Source organism: Astatotilapia calliptera, chromosome 4 (assembly GCF_964374335.1).
Source record: "Astatotilapia calliptera chromosome 4, fAstCal68.1, whole genome shotgun sequence".
NCBI classification, from domain to species: domain Eukaryota; kingdom Metazoa; phylum Chordata; class Actinopteri; order Cichliformes; family Cichlidae; genus Astatotilapia; species Astatotilapia calliptera.
In genome coordinates this window covers 11,229,846-11,251,888 of record NC_137425.1, presented here as the reverse complement: position 1 = coordinate 11,251,888, position 22,043 = coordinate 11,229,846, and the positions used below count along the sequence as shown (strand labels likewise).

At 36.4% G+C, this 22,043-nt stretch overlaps 1 protein-coding gene, 1 long non-coding RNA gene and 1 pseudogene across 3 annotated transcripts in view; 1 reads left to right on the top strand and 2 right to left on the bottom strand.

Moving 5' to 3' along the window:
- The first annotated feature begins 97 nt into the window (after window positions 1-97).
- The window catches only part of LOC145428527 (uncharacterized), a 50,989-nt gene continuing 29,043 nt past the window's right edge, over window positions 98-22,043 (top strand). The window contains exons 1-2 of the long non-coding RNA XR_013908815.1: window positions 98-813; window positions 4,422-4,542. This is a non-coding gene — a long non-coding RNA (uncharacterized LOC145428527). The remainder of the gene's footprint in view (window positions 814-4,421; window positions 4,543-22,043) is intronic.
- LOC113021528 (myosin heavy chain, fast skeletal muscle-like) overlaps window positions 4,095-22,043 on the bottom strand; it is a 55,109-nt pseudogene continuing 37,160 nt past the window's right edge. The window contains exons 33-40 of the transcript XR_013908811.1: window positions 6,700-6,824; window positions 6,277-6,585; window positions 6,007-6,203; window positions 5,594-5,726; window positions 5,292-5,462; window positions 4,666-4,922; window positions 4,432-4,563; window positions 4,095-4,228 (exon numbers count right to left, since the gene is read on the bottom strand). The product of XR_013908811.1 is annotated as a myosin heavy chain, fast skeletal muscle-like (transcript). The remainder of the gene's footprint in view (window positions 4,229-4,431; window positions 4,564-4,665; window positions 4,923-5,291; window positions 5,463-5,593; window positions 5,727-6,006; window positions 6,204-6,276; window positions 6,586-6,699; window positions 6,825-22,043) is intronic.
- On the bottom strand, window positions 6,754-10,750 carry LOC145428524 (myosin heavy chain, fast skeletal muscle-like). The gene is made up of 5 exons (XM_080300794.1): window positions 7,800-10,750; window positions 7,537-7,680; window positions 7,287-7,443; window positions 6,970-7,072; window positions 6,754-6,891 (listed from the first exon to the last, which is right to left on the bottom strand). Exons 1-5 carry the CDS (start codon window positions 8,001-8,003, stop codon window positions 6,825-6,827), a joined length of 675 nt encoding a protein of 224 aa, XP_080156920.1. The 5' UTR covers window positions 8,004-10,750; the 3' UTR covers window positions 6,754-6,824.

The following is a 22,043-nucleotide window of genomic DNA, read 5'->3' as shown; positions in this document are numbered from 1 at the left end:
ACATGGTGTGAGGGGTCAGCTAATGGTTTGATGCATTTGAAAATGGTATGAATCCGATCTCAGCTCAATGAAATACCTATGGGAGGTGATAAGCAGATATGTTAGACTGTATTCTCCTCTGCCATCAATAAAACAACAAATAAATGAATCCCTGCAGTAGAATTACAAAGACTTTCAAATACCAGTGTGATTAACCCCAGAGCAGAAAGACTCTAACCTGCTTCAAGTTGCAGAATTAGTTTTAAACTGACCTTTGATAGTTTTAAGTACGGTTTGAAGTTTGCATATGTATACGAATGTAAAGTTTTTAATGATTTCTTGCTTAAACTTTTTTATTACTGTGAATCCAAACATCATACAATTTACACTTAATCTGCTGGGATACAGTGAATAAAACAAGCCTTTTTTTAGAAGGTGCCAATGGGTACATGGGCAGAGATTGATTGTCCTGACTAATGTTCTCCTTTGAATGTCCTTGGGTGTGTAGATGCTTATAGATGGCCCTCTGCACTAAGCCCTAAACTGAGTAAAAACATGCCAACCATGTCTGGCAAGGAGGAGCCTAAGAAGCTTTAAAAGAGTGTGAGATTATTCCATGACGGGGTAGTAGCACTGGGAGAATGATGGGTAGTGTCTTTGGCTTTCGTTCTTTGACTTTAATCTTTGTTTTATGTTTTCAGAAAAAGGGTACAGACAGAGAAGGGGAACATTCTAGAGTGCCCCCTTTATAAGATAACTTATTAGTTTAATATGAAATGTAGTAACTTATAAAGTGACATAAAAATACAAGAAGGAAAAAGAAAGCTTGAAGAGGTGAGACTAACTATAAAACTCTCTATGTGTGCTTAACAATATTTTTGCATCAGATCATTAATAAGCTAATACTAATTAGCATGCTGGAACTGGAGCTATTATATGTTATATATGATCATATAAATAAAAAGTACAGAACACAGTTTTAACTGTTTGAGAATATTGTGAACTAAACAGTGCTTGCCTTCTTGCATACTTGTAGAATGTTTCCTATGAAATGAGAAAAAAATGCCTAACACTTCAGTAGTTTGAGTGAGAAAATAAATAACATTAAATTGTAGTAGTTTCACTCCTTGTTCAAGCAGACAATTGCTGCTTGCCTAATTGGTCAGTTATTCATTAGAGACATGCTAACAGCTTTGTTTAAAGGAACATAGTTTGTGTCAGTCATATGAGACTATATCTTTCAGCTGCTGGGTATGTGCACTACAATGCTCAAGCTAACCCCGAAAAATGTACTGGCTCACAAATTCACATCCTGCTAGTGTAATATGATCTCATAAATACAATCTGTCCGGGGGCTTGGAACACCTGTGCCTCCTCTGGTGCCAAGCACAAAAGCTCCTTTAACTGCATCTAATTAATACTTCCTTCATGCCTCCTGTAGCCTGCTGTGTACAATATTGAGTTATAGCCATGTCCTTCACATTGTAGTTTTCCATTGTAGCAGACACCCCAGCTGTACCACAAATAAAAATAAAGAAATAAGAAAACAACTGTCTTACATTATACTCCTCAAAGATAATATAATGTTGAGTAATACTATATTAATTATCAATCATTTTACAAACATTCATAAAGTTCTTTGTCTTGTTCTGATTCGTCTTTTTCTTCTTCTTCTTACCAACACTCACAGGAGCACTTCAATTACTATTGGCCTGTGTGACCTTTGATGAAAGCTGGGTTCATTTAAAATAGGTCACTCAGCAGTCAGCACTGTGTTTACAAGCAGGCTAAGTTGGCAACAAATACTGGTCCTGGTCATAAATTTAGAGCACTATTAGGATTCCTATTAATTTGCTGTCATACTGCTGAGCTTTCATAGCATTGACAATACTGGCCAACAAGAAGCCACAAGAGAGTACTTGGATTCTTGCAATGGTTTTCAGCTTATACTAAGCTAATTGTCATTCCAGAACAGCAAGTGCCTCACTGTTACAAGTGCCGTTGAGTCCCCGTTAAGTCCTAACATCTTCTTAAACACTGGCCTGACAGTGGTTGCTGTTGGGAAAGTTTTAATTACAGAACTTTATTATTTTCTGTTTACTTAGTTCTTCTAAGAATAGTAAATTGGAAAACAACAATAAACACTTCTTGGAAGCTTGCTAGGAAATTGCGAAATGCTTAAAATTTGTTTCACTATATTAAATAATAAAATGATTAATCCATGGTGGTGTTAGTCAGACTCAAATCTTTTAGTCATTTTTTTTAGCTTTTAACCAGCAAAGTATGTGTGAACAATTCTAATGCAATTATTAGCTATCACCTGAATAAAAAGCTCCCTTTCCAGCTCTCAGCCTGTGAACCGGGTACTCAAAACTGGAACATTAAGAGACATTAAGAAACATAGAGCCAAATTGCACTTAAACTGTTTTATGGATCAGTAGAGTACACTTTTCAACAAACACAAGTGTCATTAAATTGTAACTTTACTCATAAATCAGGTTTTTGACTTGGAAATGGAATGACAAAGAACAACAGTACAGTACAAAGAACAAGATACAGTACTGCAGTTTGACGGCAAGATCCTGAAGCTTGGTCACATTCTTCTTCTCCTCCTCAGTCTATACAGATTACTAACTGTAATTAAAAGAGAACTGACTCAGCTCCACATCTCAGCTTAGTTTCGACTTCTAGTTCCCTCAGCTGTGAGATACAACACACACGAACAATGAAAAACTCTAATTATTCCCAAACCCTACCATGCATTCATGTCCAGTTTATACAGATCATCATATCACACCTCAGGCTGACAAGTAAGCCATCAGCTTTTTCTTAGGGTTAAAAAACTAAAGTTCTGAAAGTTTAGAAAAATATGTTCACAATAAAATATTGTAAATAAAAAAATACAACTTTTAACTGTTTTCTTTTTTTTATTCTGTCTTATGCTATTGCTCTGACCGACTGTGAAGCACAACTTAATTGTATTATTATGTGCTATAGAAATTAATTTTGATTTGATTGGATTGGGGTTTATATCTAGATTATACTGTTTTTGTCTCTTGTCACTGGTTACCAGGTGGTTTCAGAATTTAACTGATTTTCCTGTTCAGATTTAAAACATTGCAACAACAGAGGGTTGGTTGAAATGGTTTGGTCCTTAATGAAACCTTGAAAGAGAGGATTTGAAATATACTAGTGGTACATTCATGTAAACTTTTCCTCCTCCTTCTTAACCAGCTATGTGCCTTTTCCATTGCGTGCCTTTGACATGTTTACTGAACGTTGAAGGGTTTTATGGTTAAATTCCCTCTGTCACAGTGACCACCCGAATAGAAATTGTGTTTTTAAATATTCAACAGTATCTTTTTTGTGTACCAATATACCATCTTTTCACTGTGACTTTGCCACCCTTTCTCTTAATCAGTTTATATTAGACATACAGCTCATCGGGATCAGTTATAAAGAAAGTTGTTTTGGCCTCAAATGGTACGTTCTGAGTCAGACTTCTCCTTACCTGCTAGATGTGCACTGTAGTAAGAGCTAGTTACTAACAGTAACTAGCTCTTACTACTGTTTATTGTTTGTACACTAGACTTCTCCTTTTGTTGCCCTGTGGAAATAGATGGCCTGTGAGCTTCATCACTGTGCCTAGCTCATATTTAGTGAAGCCTGACCAACACATATATAATATATGTCAGATATATATATATATCTGACTGCACTCCTTAAAACTGGAAAACAATTAAATAACACTGACAGGTTAAGGTGCTGACCATGAACAGTCCCTTAGTTATCAGCCCTATTCTCTTGTTATTTAGTCAATTCATAAAATGAAAAGCTGTCAAATGAAAATAAATAACTTCCTTATACGTACAATAAATACAATAAATTTGACCAGTTCTTAGCAAATGGTTTCTGTCTAAATATTATTACTTCTTAGATATTTTCTGCATTATATGGCTATCTGTAGAGCTAATAAATATTCCTTCTGAATACTCCTTTTCAAAAGTGGCTACTAAGCAATTCAGTATGGCTTTTTATTTATTACTTTTAATAGCTCCCTCTTAATTGATTACATTTACATTCTAAACATTATTTTACGAAAGCAAAGAAACATTAAAATGAATGAGTCATTTTCAAAACATTGATTGATATTTTGCAATATGCATTAAAAGCATCCAACAGATGATTCATATTTTATGAAATCTGTTGAACAGCTTCATTCAAGTGTGTCTTATTCAGCAGACTCACTCTGAAAAAACAAACAAACAGAAAAAAAGAGTTATTTAAAGGTTTTAAGTTATTTGAATCCTCTGAAGACTTTTTCTGTTTTAACATATCTTGTTTTAATAATTTTTGCTTAACTGCACAAAGCATTACAATGTGTCTCACTTATAATGATGTGCACAATTGTTTTTGGTTTTTTTTTTTGGATATTTGGACAGAAGTTGCTACCTTTCCAGTGTCACAGCTCTTGGCTCTCAACTTGTTGACCTGGGACTCAGCAATGTCAGCACGCTCCTGAGCTTCCTCCAGCTCATGCTGAACCTTCCTGAGCCTGGACATGTGAGTGTTTGCCTGCTCCTCCTGTAAAGGATTTACAAAATTCTGACTTAGTTATAGGGGAGTCAATGGGCGTGCGATGAACCAAGCTGAAGGAAATTTGTCATATAATTGTAGTTGACTCACAGCCTACTCAGCCTGTTTCTTGTAAGCCTTAACTGCAGCTTGCTGACCAGATCCTGAAATCTTGTGATGTTCTTTTTGTCCTCCTCAGTCTAAACAATTAGGGTTGTAAGTGAAAGGAAATGGGCACAATAAATTAGATCATTTTTAGTTAGCTCGTAAGTGAGCTCTTTCACTCTCCTCTCATATTTCCGGACTCCTTTAATGGCATCAGCTCCACGTCACTGCTCAGCTTCAAGTTCAACTTCCAGTTCACGCACCTGGAATTTGATAAAAGAATATAATATAATAAAACAATGTAGCTACATTATTATTGCCATGGTAAAGCATAGAAATAAAAGTGTCTTAATTCTACCTCATCATCATCATCATCATCTTTACTTAAAAAGCACTTTAAAATAACCATAGTTGACGCAAAGTGCTGTACACCAAAACTAAATAATAAAGATACATATATAAATATATATAGATATAAATAAATAACGAATAAAAGAAAACAAGTAAATTAATTAAAGCATAATTAATTTAATTACAAGAAAAACTAAGTCTCGCTGAGGGCAAAAGAACATGTCTACAGAAAGGTAGACTTCGATTGTGAAACTAGTTTTAGTACTGTGTATAGTTTGTACCCTGGACTCCAGTTTCTGGAGCTGCTTCTTGCCACCCTTCATGGCGAGGTTCTCTGCCTCATCCAGACGGTGCTGCAGGTCCTTGACTGTGACCTCCAGGTTCTTCTTCATCCTCTCCAGGTGAGCACTGGTGTCCTGCTCCTTCTTCAGCTCCTCAGCCATCATGGCAGCCTGAAGTGATGAAATATTTCCAAAATTTAAAATCTGTTCTACATTAAAATCGAACTTAACATGAACTGCAAATTAGAGATTTCAGAACCCTGTAATAGTGAAAAACAAAATAGAAGAAAAAAAAATCTCACATCAGTGATAGCCTTTTTGGCCTTCTCCTCAGCATTTCTTGCTTCCTGAACTGCATCATCCACCTCACCCTGAACCTGGACAAGGTCAGCCTCCAGCTTCTTCTTGGTGTTCAAAAGACTGGTGTTCTGAATGAAACAAGAAAAATATATTTTGGTTTAAATATTGGATGCTATATCAAGAATCTACATATATAGAATATATCAGAATCGATACACTAATCATCATCATAATATCAACAACAGTATTTATGTTTTTTTATGGTTAGGCATTTATTTAATTATTGGTTTATTTATTTATTAACCTGCAGTTTAATTCTGTATTATATTATGTTTTTGTTCCCTAATCCTTAAGTGTGTTAATTCTGGTTCAGACATGCAAATAATGTATAATGCAAATAATAATAATGTATATATGTATATGTCCAACACGCTCGCTAGCATCAACCAACTCCTGCTCAGCTACTTTGCGTCCTCTCTCTGTCTGCTCCAGAGCGGCTCTCAGCTCCTCAATCTCAGCCACCATCAGACCATTTCTGCGCTCCACCATGGCGACCTGCTCCTTCATGTCTTCCTGTCCTCTGAGAGCTTCATCAAGGTGCAGTTGGGCATCCTGATGAAATAAATCAATCAATAAATAAGTACCTATTCTGTTTCTTTAACAAATGATCAGGAAAAAAGGTCACCTTGAGCTGTCCTTGGACATTCCTCAGTTGTTTCTGGGCCTCAGCAGCCTGTCTGTTGGCATGGCTCAGCTGAATCTCCATCTCATTCAGGTCTCCCTCCATCTTCTTCTTGACTCTCAGGGCATCATTCCTGCTCCTGACCTCAGCATCAAGAGTGCTCTGCATGGAGTCAATTACCCGCTGGCTGTTCCTCTTGATCTGCTCCATCTCCTCATCCTTCTCTGACAGCTTCCTGTCAATCTCACTTTTAACCTGGTTTAGCTCAAGCTGAACACGAAGGATCTTGGCCTCCTCGTGCTCCAGAGTTCCCTTTAAATGATTAAAAGAGTTATGTAAAAAATTTTTTTTATTGCAACATAAACTGGAGAAGGGATACTTTTTAAAATTTGAATACAAACAGTACATTTTTATAAAATACATTACCTCAGCTTCCTCCACAGCTGTCTGAATTTCAGACTTCTCTGTCTCAACAGTCTTCTTGGCATTTTCCAGCTCATGGATGCTCTTTCCAGTCTCACCAATCTGCTCAGTCAGATCTGAGATCTCCTCTACAGAGCAAACACAGCCAAGAGTACTTGGAGCTGATATATGCAAATGTTTTTGCCACAACAAAAGCTGTAAATGACATTAGAACATTAGAATCGTACTTAAACTCAACCCACACATGGGTCTATCATAAATAACCAATATTACCTGCATCTTGCCAGGTGATGATTCCTTCTTAGCTCATGCAATTGTTGCGAAGTACTGGATGACACGTTTGGTGTTGACAGTCTTTCCTGCACCAGATTCTCCACTGGAGACAGTATAAGAGACATATTTTCAAGATTCATCCTCTGTATCAAGTTTTAGAGATAATCATGTGTGCAATACTCTCGTAATCAGAACAGATTGGTTTTCCCGATCTGGAATACAAACATTAAAGAATTTTATCTAACTGCAGCAATAACCTCACATTTAAGGCATCTTTTAGTTTGTATTCACAAACTTTAACAGTAACTACTACTTACCAGTGAGCATGAACTGATAGGCATTGTCAGAGATGGAGAAGATGTGGGGTGGAGCCTCAATCCTCTTCTTTCCTCTGTATGCTGCTACACATGTAGCATCATACACAGGAAGCCACTTGTAGGGATTTTCGACGACGCAGAACAACCCAGAGTAGGTCTGTATCATAGCAGAGAGCATAAGGGTTGCTTACATTTCTCATTTTTCATTTGCATTTTATTTCTTTTAGATAAACCTTCAAATAAAACTTACGTAGATCATCCATGATGCAAAACGCTCTTTGAGGTTAAACAGCACAGATGACTCGTTAAGGTGTGTCATCATTGCCATATCCTCCATCTTATCGAACTTTGGAGGGTTCCTGGGGTGGATGTCTTCCTCTTTCACAGTGACTGTCTGAATAGAAAGCAATTTTTAAATAATCAACAGGGTGTTTGTTGTGATATAGCAGACAAATGTTTACATAGACAGGATGACAAATATATAGACGTAAAATGGAAAGAATTTTTACCTACCTTTCCTCCCTCTGTCTCAACAGTGGATTTACCACCCTCCCTCTTGATAAGTTTACACTTGACATATACTTCATCAGGATCAGTCACAATGAAGGCCATCTTGGCATCAAATGGGGTGTTTTGAGCTTTAATCCTCTCCTTTTCTGGCTTCCGGAGGCAAATGGCTGCCGGGCCATACTGCTCCATCTCCGCGTCTGTGCTCATGTTGGCACTTTACTGGAGACTGAAAATATGACATAAATTGAAACAATGTGACCATTTATGAGTTCTTGAAATTTTCTTAAGCAGATATCTTCTATCATGAAAATGTCATTTACATCGAACCACTTACCTCACTGGACCCCAACTGAAAACTAATAGTATCCTGTGTAAAGATGCTGCAATCTAAAGAAATGCCAAAATTAAGTTGCTTTGCTCCTTTGTGTCTAATATTTCAACCATCATATTTCAGTAAAAATATTTATTCATTCAGTTGACTGACCAAAGTGCCACTACACTCAAACAGCAGCAACATATTTAACAGGAATGTCTAAACCGTTAAAATATGGTAACCAGTGAATACTTGACCACACTCACCTGTGTCACATGCCTGTCAGCTGGATTGGGTTTCCAGAGTTGCTGCTCGAGTGTGTCTGCTCAGCACAGCTTTTCACTTTATTAATCCTTTATTTATCCAGGTAAAAAATCTCATTGAGATTAAAAATCTCATTTCCAAGAGAGACCTGGCATCATAGCAACAAAAGTCACATACCACATAGGTATATAACATTTAAAACAAATACAATATCGCATACAAACATGTGTAAAATATACAATAACAGATCAAATACAAAAAGAGTACATTAACAACAATCACACTGAGTAAAAGAGCTGTTCTCTCGTTCCTTTAAGACAGACTTAAACTCTCCCAAGGTAACCAATTCTGATAATTTCAGTTCCTTCTGCAGATTATTCCAGGAAGCAGGGGCAGCGTATTTAAAAGCCCCTATTCCCCATTCTGTTCTGATTTTTGGGACAATCAAGTGTATGATTTTGTTCGAACGAAGGTTGTATTGGTTGTGGTTTTTACACATATAAACACATAAATAAGATGGAACCAGCCCAAGGAGAGATTTATAGATAAAAATCAACCAATGGGAGAGTCTACGAATATGCAAAGATGGACATTTAGCAGCAGCATACAGAGAACAATGATGTACACGACTTCCATAGCCAGTAATAAAACGTAAAGCACAATGGTACACAGTATCCAACCTCTTTAGGTAGTGGGCAGGTGCATTCATAAAAAGCAGGTCACCATAATCCAATAAAGGTAAAAAGGTTGAACGAATCAAATGTTTTCTCACTTGGAGGGAGAAACAGGATTGGTTTCTAAAAAGTAACCTAGTTTTAGTTTTAACTTCGACACAAGCCTTTGAATGTGAGTCTTAAATGACAAATTCTGATCTATAATGATCCCTAGATACTTGTAAGATGTGACCATTTCAATTTCAGATCCTTGAATTGTTTTAATCTTAGGAGACGTAGCTAACAACTCTTTGCCATTTGAGAATAACATAAACTTGGATTTCTCTGGATTTAACACCAACTTAAGTTGAGTTAAATGGGACTGAACGACATCAAAGGCAGACTGCAGAAATTGCAGGGTTTGCGCTACTGAAGGGGATGAACAATAAATAATTGTATCATCTGCATAAAGATGAAATGCTGCATTTGACAAATTATCACAAAGGTTGTTTATGTAAAGAGAAAATAGCAATGGTCCTAATATGGAGCCCTGCAGAACTCCTTTGGATACTGGGAGAAAAGAGGAAGAAGACCCAGCAGCACGGACACACTGTTTTCTTGCTGACAAGTAATTTGAAAACCAACTTACAGCATTTACAGATAGACCAATATTGTTTAGTCTATTTAATAAAATAGCATGGTCAACTGTATCAAAAGCCTTTGACAAGTCAAGAAAAAGAGCCGCACAGTATTTTTTGCAGTCCATTGAATCAACAATGTCATTAACCACTTTAATAGCAGCAGTTATTGTGCTGTGTTGTTTTCTGAATCCTGACTGATGTTGGGAAAGAACTGAATTTTTGTCCAAAAAATCTTTCAGTTGTTCACTAATGAACTTTTCTAGAACTTTTGCTAGAACACACAATTTAGATATGGGCCTGTAATTATTAACATCTGAAGGATCACCTCCTTTCAGCAAAGGGAGAACATAGGCAGATTTCCATATTACAGGGATCTCACTGTTCGAGAGGCTAAGATTAAAAATGTAAGTTATTGGTTCTGCTATAAAATCTGCAGCCAACTTAAGAAAATAGGGATCAAGTTGATCTGTTCCTCTGGACCTCAAAAACATTTAGCGGAGAAAAACTGAAGGGTTGGACCACAGATTCAGTTTGAGCGGTTGCAGAGAGAGCCTCTTGTTGATTAAGCTGTTTTAAATCTGGATATAAAGATTCAAATAGAGATCCTGAAGAAACAAAATGCTCATTAAAGCAGTTTAGAATGTCGCATTTCTCTGTTAAAGTACAGGAGTCTTTTACAACAAAAGTTGGCATCTCATTTGTAATTATGTCCCCATAAGAAGATTTTATTATTTTCCAGAATTTTTTAGGATCGTTCAAATGTTTAGTAGTATTTGAAAGATAGAATTCTGATTTGGCCTTTTTAATTAAGGAAGTTGAACGGTTTCTAAGCTGTCTAAAAATCAGCCAATCCGCTTCGGATTTAGTTTTTCTGGCCTTAGCCCAGGCAGCATCCCTTTTTTTGAGTAGACTAGAGAGCTGAAGAGAAAATCAAGGGTTGTTTCTGCATTTTACTCTAAATTTGCGGATAGGGGCATGTTTATTTGTAATTTTGATAAAAGTATCATAAAAATAATTCCATGCCAGCTCAAGATCAGTTATCAGGTAGATTCTACTCCAGTTATAGTCCCATAAATCATGAAAGAAAGCTTGCTCACAGAAATGCTTAAAATCTCGTTTAAAAGCTATCTGTGGCCTTGATTTTGGGAGCTTCGATTGCCTGACTACTAGGGCTGCCACAAACGATTATTTTGATAGTCGACTAGTCACCGATCATCCATTAGACGTAAAACTACAGCTTATTGCACCAGCAGCATCTGCTCTTATATAACTATCATTAGCTTACAGCTTTAAGTGTTTAAGGTCTGTGCTAACTAAAAATAAAGACAAGATGATAGTTTATTGAATTTTAATGAAATTTGCAGATTGTTTCGGTGAAGATTAATAAACTCCTTGCTATCTAAAATATAACAGGACACTGGAGTATATTCTGGAGCATCTCACACTTCTGATAATCAGCTGTCTGCTTGACGTTTATTCAGCTGTGTAAAAACTATAACTTTAATCTCAGACAAACTGATTTACTCAGGAACAAATAAAATACTTTAAAAAAAAGCCAAACAATAACATTTTAAGTTATCTAAGTGACTCATATGTATTTAACCTGAGTAGCGAAAGACGGCGGTGGGTTTGAAAACGATTTGCGGGGAGTCCGGTGTTCTCACGGCGCTAGTGAGCCTAGCCCCCGGCTCGCTAACGAGCTAGTGGGTAACAGATGTCTCCGAAAACGTCGGAGCGCTTTTGAAAATATGCGGTGTCTTGATAAACTGAGCAGATATTTGAGGTTTACACAGCTACATTCTCGCCTGAAAATATGTTAAACGTTTATTTTGTGACCCAGAAAGAATAATAAGAGTAACATTAAAACTAACTAGCTGCCGCCATTGTTGGAAACTGCGCTGGGCTGCGCTATGAATTCTGGGACACAGCTGCTTCTTCTTCTTCTTCTTCGGGGTTTAACGGTAGCTGACATCCTTGTACATGCAATGCTGCCATCTTCTGTTTCAGTCCGTTATTACACTCTTAAATCCTGCCACTTATTCCTGCGTCTTTTGTGATCGTACAAAGTTTCAAACGACGCGTCGACTATTAAATCAGTTGTCGACGATTTTGATAGTCGACGTAATCGTGACTAGTCGACAAATCGTGGCAGCCCTACTGACTACAGCTACCACACAGTGGTCACTGATATCATTTGCGAAAACCCCAGTGTGAGAATATTTATACGGCATATTAGTTAAAAATAAATCAATAAGTGATGACTTTTCTGGGCATTTAAGATTTGGACGAGTTGTGCTGTAAATTAGTTGTGTGAGATTATATGAATCACACATGGATTTAAAACTGTCTGAGGCAGAGGACAACCAGTCCCAGTTGAAATCTCCGGCCAGCACAATTTCATTAAAATCTAAAGTAGATCGTTTTTCACTAAGTGAAACTAAAGCCTCACTACTAGCTGAGGGGGGTCTATAACAGCCCACAATGGTAATAAAATAGCCCTTGAAAAGTTGGAGTTTGAGGGCAAGAAGTTCAAACTGCTTACAAACAGATACCGATGAATCGACAGTAACATGGAATTTGCTTTTTACATAAATTGCAACACCGCCACCCTTTCTGGGGCGGTCGCAACGGAAAAGATTATAGCCCGTTATTGCAATGTCTTTGTCAGTAATTGATTTAGTAAGCCAGGTTTCTGATAATATAAGAATATCAGTATCTAACTCTTTCATCAAAATTTTCACAAAATCAAGTTTGGGAAGAAGACTTCTGACATTTAAATGAGTGATACCAAGACCTGTTCAAGTTTTGAAATCACAAGGAGTACTTAAGCATTTGCAGTCTGGATCGGGATTAGGTTGCACATTTCCAGATAAAAGAAGCAGAAGAACAATAAAACATTTTCTTTTCATAGATTTTTCTTGTAGGATTACAGACTGATTTCTCTTAGTGCCCGATCTCTTTGGGGGGTGAGAAGATTGGGAAATAAACCAGTAATATGGAATGAATAAATCAGTTAAATCAGTTGAAATGAGATCTCTGCTGATAATCACGTTTGAGAAACTTCTAAAAGATGTAAAATCCCACCTTGTTCCCTTTGAGAGGAGTAAGAAGTATGGTGTCTCTTGCTCCACAGACTGTTCCTGCACCTCATGTAGACAAAAAGCGGTCTTCATTACAGGGTGGTTCTGGGACTTTGTTACTTGACAGTTATCGACTCATTGCTGACACCATGAGTACTTATTAAAATACCTCTATGTTACTTTATGATTGACAGAATAGTTGTGATTTTTGATTATGTTCTGTTAAACATGAGACAAAAAAAAAAGCCAAAAATATTTTTTAAACATAATTTTATAGTCAATTTCTCTATAATAAAGAAGATAAAATACTGTTGGATCTAAAAAACAAATATTAATTAAAAATTTCTCAACTTTACATATTCTAATTAAGTACTGGTAAGTCAATCTGTATAGAACTGTATTCGACTATATTATACATTCAGATATATATTATTAATGCATTTTCTTATAATGTTATTTTACTTTTAACACATCATTTTTAACTGATTTGTAAATACAGTATTTACTACTCTTATTATGTTCACAGTTTATTCAATACTACATAGCAAGAGTGCACAGCATGGTTTGTGAAGTGTCTGCTCCAATAAATCCAGAGAAGTACTTGGGGATCAGATTTCAGTTGACACATTTTATGATAGGCAGTTGCATCAATTTAATTTTGATATGACAGCCAGGACTGAGTGCTAATGTTGGGGAAGCGTCAGAATGTCACTGGTGTATAGTTGCACAGTATACATGTCTCTGGTATCTGATACTAATTTCATACTGCTGTACTTTCCATAAAAGTTAAAAGAGCAACACATGATTCCTGGAAACGTAATACAAGAAAAGTTGACACCTCAGGTAAGGCCTTAAATAACAGCTGCACAAATAAGATTTAAAATGAGTGTTTTTCACTTATGATTGTTGAAAAATGACAATTTTGGTACAAGAACATAGTATTAGTTTCTATTTAAAATGTTTATATTCAACTTTTACTGAATGAGCAGAGATGAAAAAGTATCTTGACGTTTGGAATAATTTCCAGTGTCCTCTCAGATTACGTGCTGAAACTGTTGACAGGTGTGGTTTATCATTTACCATCTTAACAGAGGATTACAAGTCATTGCTGTAGTCAAAAATAACAACAGCTAAGGGACAGAGTTAGGATACCACTCTTGCACTGAGAGGACATTTGTCCGACATATCCAGAGAAGCAGGTGAATTTTGTGTTTTTATGTTATTTAATTTCCATAGTTTGATAGAAAATCTGTCAACTTATTTGTTTTGAATTCCCCTATGAAGTTTCACACAAAAGTAGGGCATTTTAGTCACAAAAACTGACTGTTGCTTGACATTTTCAGAAGTGGAAATCAAAATGAAACCTTGACTAAAGTTGAAAAATTAAAACTTTAATTCTCCAACTGTACAATATTACAAAAGTTCAACAAATTTCTGATATCGCTTATTATTGGCTATTATTTTACATAATGTAAAGCATACATAAAACAAGATAAAGTCTTTTATGCTCTTCCTGTCTATTTAGTTTACTTTAAGGTGTGATTCACACTTAAATAGCTTGAATATACTGAATGCAATGTTTGATGGAGGGCATAGAATTTTCAGTTGTTTAGGGTATTATGTTTTGGCACTGGAAGTTGCCTCAAAGGCTACTTTGCTCTCTTAAAGTGATTAAAATCTCCTTTGGATTAGAATATCAGTTTTGCAAGTATAATATATTGCCCTACACAGTTTGGATTGAGTTAAACAAATCATGGAAATTACCCAATTTTTGGGGTATTTTTGGTGGTTTATTTTTAAAAGACATTTTTGAACTAATTCCTACTGGTCGCTCTATATCAATTTACTTCTCAGGCTTGAAATATATTCCAGTATGCAGTGAAGGAAGAGGATAATTTCTTTCAATGCAAAGGATGTACATGGTCTGCAGCAGTTCTTAGGTATATGTCAAAGTAAAATCCGCAGATGTTACATGGCATGATCAAACTCTTGGCTCTTAGCTTGTTGACCTGGGACTCAGCAATGTCATTGCACTCTTGAGCTTCTTCCAGCTCATGCTGAACCTTTCTCAGCCTGGGTAGGTAGATGTTGGCATGTTCCTCTTGTAGTTGATGGGAATTAAAATGAGGGCACCCTCATTTATATATTAGTTAATTTAACTTCAGTTTAATTTAATATTTACTTTTCATATTTCTGCATTCTCTCTCAGGTAGTTGTACAGAATAGTATACAGTAGCTTTGTTTTGAGGAGCACTGTAAAAAGGATTTTAATATATTATTGTAAGTGTTAAAAACAATCAAACCTGAGGGAAGCAGTCTGACACGGTCACTAGCACCAACCAACTCCTGTCCAGTGTCGAGGAGGGAAATTATTTTACTGCTATTGTTAAATAATTGTTATTGCATTAAGAATATAATTTGCAGCATGGATATTGCATTCCAAGGTTTAAACAGTGTCTCTTTCAGAAAGACTGAGTTGCAGGCTGACAGGAAGTTGTATGCAGAAGTGAAACCAGGAAGTTATTTTGAGCCGCAGGCTAAGACGAGGCTTTAACAATATAACAGATAGCTTTATCATTTTATATTAAGGTTTTAGTAGAGGTTCTTGATTAAAACATTTATTTAGTAGAAGACATACACATAGTCTCAGTGAGCTTCTGGTCTGGTAAAAGGTCAGAAGTGCAACAGGTGAATTGAGAAAGAGCATGTGAGGTCAACACACACACACACACACACTTTAAATTAGATTTATTTAGAGGAAGAGGTTAGTTATGTTTGGCTGTAACTACAAAATTGTCTCGGTAAAAGAGGAACCGTTTCTTGTTGTCTCGACAAGAAAGAGGAACAATTCATTTTAAGATAAGAACGGAAAGTACCAAGCCATGAAAATAGGAGATGATTTTCTGGGTGAAAAGTCATGATGATGTTGATCTGATCTATGTATAAAATGTGTCTGTGACGTATGAAGGGGCGTCAGTAAATAAACCCTGATGCTATAAAATATCTGTTCATGCTTTGAGTAAGTCGAAGACTACTTCCTGTCTGCGTACAGAGTTCTCTTCCCACGCGTGTATTCATTAAAATCATCGTTTGACTTCACCCGGCCGGATCGGTGTGGTTATTCTTCGATCACCTCTTGTACCCTTCCTCAATAATGAATCTTAACACCAGCAACTCCTAATCCTCTCTCTGTCTGCTCCAGAGCGGCTCTCAGCTCCTCAATTTCAGCCATCATGAGACCATTTCTGCGCTCCACCATGGTGACCTGCTCCTTCATGTCTTCCTGTCCTCTGAAAGGATCATCCAGGTGTAGCTGGGAATACTGATAAAGTATTTCAGACTTCTCAGTCTCAACAGTCTTCTTGGCCTTTTCCAGCTCATGGATGCTCTGTCCAGTCTCACCAATCTGCTAAGTCAGATCTGAGATCTTCTCTAAAGAGCAAACACAGCCAAGAGTTAGAGGAGCTGACATATGCAAATGTTTTTGCTACAACAAAAGCAAGATAAGCATACGCTGCAAGTTCTTGTTCTCTCTCTTCATGGTCTCAAGATGATCCAGAGCCTCTTCATATGAGTTCTTCATCTTGAACAACTCAGTGCAGAGAGAACGAGCCTCCTTTTGGGCTCCTTCCAGCTCTGCCTGGCTCTCCTCATACTTCTGCTTCCATTCTGCCAGGACCTAGGTTTATATAGGTTAATTAGTTAGTTGTTATTATTGGTGTATGCCTATTCTGATGATATTGGTTATGTTTAAATCTTTACTTTATCAAAGTTCCTTTGCTTCTTGTCAAGGTTGGCAGCCAGGGCTTTAGCTCTCTTCACATCAATCATGAGGTCCTCCACCTCACCCTGCAGCCTCTGCTTGGTCTTCTCCAGTGAGGCACACTTGGAGTTCACAGCCTCAATGGATTCCTCAGCCTCCTGCAGGCGCTGGGCAATCTGCAACACTGTCAGCCTGCTTCTTGCGGAGAGCAATTTCTGAAACTCAGCTTCTCGCTTTGTGTTAAACTCAATCTGAGCAGCTGTTGCTCCACCAGCTTCATTGAGCCTCTTGCTGATCTCTTCAAGCTCCCTGGAGAGGTCGGCTCTCTGCTTCTCTATCTTAGCCTGAGCCGCCCTCTCAGCCTCAATCTCCTCTTCAATATGAGCCTAGTTTGAAGTTTTATATTAACAGAGCTTGTCAATGGGAACTTATATTGTAATTGTTTTTCATAAGAATGAATAATATTCATTATGAACGCTGTTCATTAGTTTTACCTTAAGTTACCTAAAGAATCTTGCTGAGAAGCTGGCTTAATTCCTTAAGCCAGCTTCTCCATCAAGTTTTTCCTTGATGGAGAAACCAATAGAGATTTTATAAGGTAAGTGTCCTCATAAATAGTGAGTACATCAGTAATGTCTACAGTATACCCAGTGGTAAATTAGAATAGTGCACTACATGGTTTGTGAATTATTTATTGCAATCAATCTTGATATTAACTTGACAGTGATATTAAGTTGAAAGAGTTTATACTAAACTCTAAGCTCAAGTCATTTTGACATTATAGCCAGTACTGAGTTTTAAATTCGGAGAAGTCTTGAAATGCCACTGGTGTACTATTACAGGACATAAACACCTCAGCTATCTGAAATAAAATTCAGAGCAAGACTTTGTATTAATGCCAGACAAGTGTTATATATCTCTACTAGGAATAGAGTTTAAGAAGGACTGCCAGCTCAGATAATTCAATACTAGAAAATTGTTTGTTATAAAAAAAATGTTAATGTCTTTCTGCAAGGAAAAAATAATCATACAGTTTTTAAATTTTAATTTAGATGTACTGAGTAAGTGATAAATGATGAATGGAAGGAAAAGTCTGGGATCATAGCCAGAATTACCTTTCATTGCCAAGTTTTGCACAGACTTGTCTTAATGTCTGCTATCTTACCAGCAGGTCACGAGGTGCTACCATGGTCAAAAATAAATCCAGCAAAGAGAAGAAGCTGTGACTTGTCTTTTGCATAAGTGAAGGATATATTATAGGACAATATTCAGATATGTTGTTAAGACCATGTCCTAACCTGTAAGAGATTTGTCATCTTAAATAGTCTGTTTAATTTCCAAATGTATTTTCCTAAAAAAGCACATGTTTAAAAGTAAGATAAGTTCATTGTAAAATGTTGAGTAAAATAACATATTGTGCATGTTCACTGTGATCCAAGAGTTTGCTAGAATAGCAAGAAAAATGCAGAGTAGACACAAAGACAACAAAACAACCAAAACAGGGAAATGTACTTATTTCCTCTGCTTCTTTTAGCTGTGGTATTTTAGAGGAACACATTACAGACAATGCAGTCTAATGTTTTAGTGTCTTGCTAGGTGTACAGTAGCAAGTGTTTAACCTTACTGAATTTTTGAAATTCTACGATACTGTTACTGTAGTACTGTTTTAATGAGCACAGATGAGTCACTTTGGCCTGCACTTCTGGAGAGACACAGTGACATTTCTCTAGAAAGATCTAGCCACTTAAGCTTCCTTAGGAAACACAGTATAAATGGCTACTCATTTGCCTCTATGCTCACAATTTACTTTTGACTATATTCCATTTTTTTTTCTTTAGAAAATTTCTGTATTTGCAAATCCAGACATTAGGTGTCTCTGATACCTTCAACATTCACAAAGCCTTAAACTCTATGGAGAAAAAGCGAAGAGTGACATAAATAGGAGGTTATTGTCATCAAGTACTCTGCCAAAATAAAAGGTCTGAGGACAAGTAATGACCTGTATGAGAATGACTATTGGTATTTTGGAGACATGCAACCACTCCCCACGTAACGTTAACCTGTATGCCATTTTAGATATATAACAATTATGGTGAAAGTGTAGGATTGAGTGAATAATACCTTGGTCATACAGCCCTAGAGGCTAGTGGTAACCACCTGTCACTTAAGTAGTTGGTCTATTCCCCAACCAGTTGGCAAAAACCTTGTGTTTGCTTTGGCCACTAGCATATTTCTGCTGTAGCAATTGGAATCGAAGTGATGGATGTATCCAAAAACACTGTCTACTCTCCGAGTTGTACTGAACCTGCCAAAAGTGTAACATAAACTAGAAATGGAGGCAGTTGGCTTCAGAGTTATAGTGGCACTTTATGAAAAATTTTGGCTGAGGTGCAGCTTTTACTTTGAAGGCAAACCTTCTCCATTTCCAGTTTCCATCACTCTTTCTAGTATTTCTACTGCTGGGCCAGTAGTTAGGAAGTATTCAAAGCATTTTTATCTGAAGAAGTACAGCTAACTGTGGAAATCTACTATCAACCAGTGCAATAACTGGGAGGTTTTTGGTACAGAATCTTCTTTGATAATTTCACCTAGTTAAGCAACAACCTCACAAAGTGGCTAGAGAAGAAATAATTTATGAACCTTTTTAAAATAAATAAATTAATTTTAGATAAATGTGTGATTGAGTAAAGTGTGTGTCATGTCATGTGAGAAACCTCTGTAAATGTTAGACATAATTTAATGAAAGCTGTTGTTGAGTGCAAGGTAAGAGACAGGTATTTTCAGATCAGCAGGTTGGCACGCTAGAAAAAGATCACACCATATAGCTAAGGATACAGCAACAAGTGAAGCACTGCAGTTTTATACTACAGGCAAGTGTAAATGGGAACAAGGCAAGCAAGCGACCTCAAAAGTAACCTCTATTCCCTGTAGTTTAAATGTCAGTGCTTTTCTATAATTATGCCTTTGAGACATTCTTATTTACAAAATCCAATGCTGCCCATTTTATCATTATGGGGAGAAATCCTGTTGTACATCCCACCATTGCTGGGACACTATTCTGTTATGTTGCTGAAGTGAAGTTTAATCTCCAAACAGTTTATTAAAGTTTATGGATTTGGTTTGTTGTAAAACTGTGTGTTTCAATAAAATATGCTGTTCTTTCTCTTTCTCCACTGTAATAACCTAGAGTAATATTAAAAATGCATGTTAGTTGCATCCAATCTTCATTAGCATTTTTATTGAATATAACTATAGACTTTGGTCTAACTTGACAAGGTGTCTTGTCAAGTTAGACTTTTTTCCCTAAATTAACATTTAATCATCAATTAAATATTCTGTAACTATTTTATTTCCAGTTAGTAGTGTTAATTGATTTTTTTCTACTATAAAATGACACATGACTGCTTATCCCTTTAATGTTGAGTCTGTGGGGGGCTATTTTAATTTACTTTGACACTATTAATAAGAAAAAAAAATACATTTTTGGTTTTTCAATATTTAAGCAGAAACTGTACAGTTATAATGTATATGATATGCTATAACGTGTTGAATGAAATAAACCAGAACTAAATATGTTAACATATGATCATTCACAAAGGTTTAGATTTTCTTTTCTCCCTTCTATGTGTGGTTAAAGGTAAAAAATTATTTTTTATAACATAATCAGCCTATGCACGTATATATGTCTGCGTCACCTTTTAAATATATATATATATATATATATATATATATATATATATATATATATAAAATCAGCTTTAAATCTCTTTACATGTAACATGAGATTTGCTGTGGAGGAGATATCAGATTTTGTGAAGGCAGCATTGGATTTATTTGATGACTCGTCACATTATCAGTTTGGGTAAGCTATATAGTAAGATCAAAAATAGAAAGGATCCAACAACTGTGGCTTTATGTGCCTGCAAGCATCAACAGGCAGGCATCTGGAGTACAAATAAGGTTGTCAGTGTGCATGTGCAATTTTAATGGGAAGCAGAGTATATTGAGTTTATCTCTATATCCTACAAGTACTATTAACTTTGATTTAAAGACTTCAGATAGTACACTATTGTACAGCTTTTAATGTAACAGCTTTTAAAAGCCCCAGAAATTAAAAAAAAGTATTGTATAACATGTAATTTATTCTTTAAACATGAAGAGTTTTGTTTTTCTCCATGATCAGTATAACATGATGTCTGTGTTTCTAAACCTGTTAAAAGCATTCATTAATGCTGACAGCATTAAAAAGTCCAAATCAGGCATCTTTAGATTTATTTATTTGTGAACTATGTTTTATTGAATTTGTGCTAATATTTAGCTTACAGGGAGAGCTTTTAACCAATTAAAGACTATAAATGGTGCACTGTTGTATTGACACATATTTAATGTAACTGATACAACGTGATTTATGGCATTAGTGGGCAGAACTTTTAAAACTCTATCCAGAAATTTATAATCTGTGTCATATTATCTAGTGTGTATAGATGAATATAAACTAATTTAAACAGTGTAGGCCTACAGCTCTGTTCTTCTCAAATACAGGGAGTGCAGAATTATTAGGCAAGTTGTATTTTTGAGGAATAATTTTATTATTCAACAACAACCATGTTCTCAATGAACCCAAAAAACTCATTAATATCAAAGCTGAATGTTTTTGGAAGTAGTTTTTAGTTTGTTTTTAGTTTTAGCTATTTTAGGGGGATATCTGTGTGTACAGGTGACTATTACTGTGGATAATTATTAGGCAACTTAACAAAAAACAAATATATACCCATTTCAATTATTTATTTTTACCAGTGAAACCAATATAACATCTCCACATTCACAAATATACATTTCTGACATTCAAAAACAAAACAAAAACAAATCAGCGACCAATATAGCCACCTATCTTTGCAAGGACACTCAAAAGCCTGCCATCCATGGATTCTGTCAGTATTTTGATCTGTTCACCATCAACATTGCGTGCAGCAGCAACCACAGCCTCCCAGACACTGTTCAGAGAGGTGTACTGTTTTCCCTCCTTGTAAATCTCACATTTGATGATGGACCACAGGTTCAAATGGGGTTCAGATCAGGTGAACAAGGAGGCCATGTCATTAGTTTTTCTTCTTTTATACCCTTTCTTGCCAGCCACGCTGTGGAGTACTTGGACGCGTGTGATGGAGCATTGTCCTGCATGAAAATCATGTTTTTCTTGAAGGATGCAGACTTCTTCCTGTACCACTGCTTGAAGAAGGTGTCTTCCAGAAACTGGCAGTAGGACTGGGAGTTGAGCTTGACTCCATCCTCAACCCGAAAAGGCCCCACAAGCTCATCTTTGATGATACCAGCCCAAACCAGTACTCCACCTCCACCTTGCTGGCGTCTGAGTCGGACTGGAGCTCTCTGCCCTTTACCAATCCAGCCACGGGCCCATCCATCTGGCCCATCAAGACTCACTCTCTTTTTTTTTTTTTTTTTTTAAATGACATCAGAAACAGCAGTATGCGACATTACGTGATGGCAGAGCTTCAGTTCATCCTTTGTCATT

Bases quoted from the DNA above. Each gene is read 5' to 3' on its own strand.
- LOC145428524 (XM_080300794.1), bottom strand. From the start codon at position 8,003: ATGAGCACAGACGCGGAGATGGAGCAGTATGGCCCGGCAGCCATTTGC. The intron at 7,681-7,799 runs GTAGGTAAAAAT...CTTTCTATTCAG, and splicing joins TTGAGACAGAGGGAGGAAAG to ACAGTCACTGTGAAAGAGGA. The intron at 7,073-7,286 runs GTAAGTAGTAGT...TACTGTCTCCAG, and splicing joins CTATCAGTTCATGCTCACTG to TGGAGAATCTGGTGCAGGAA.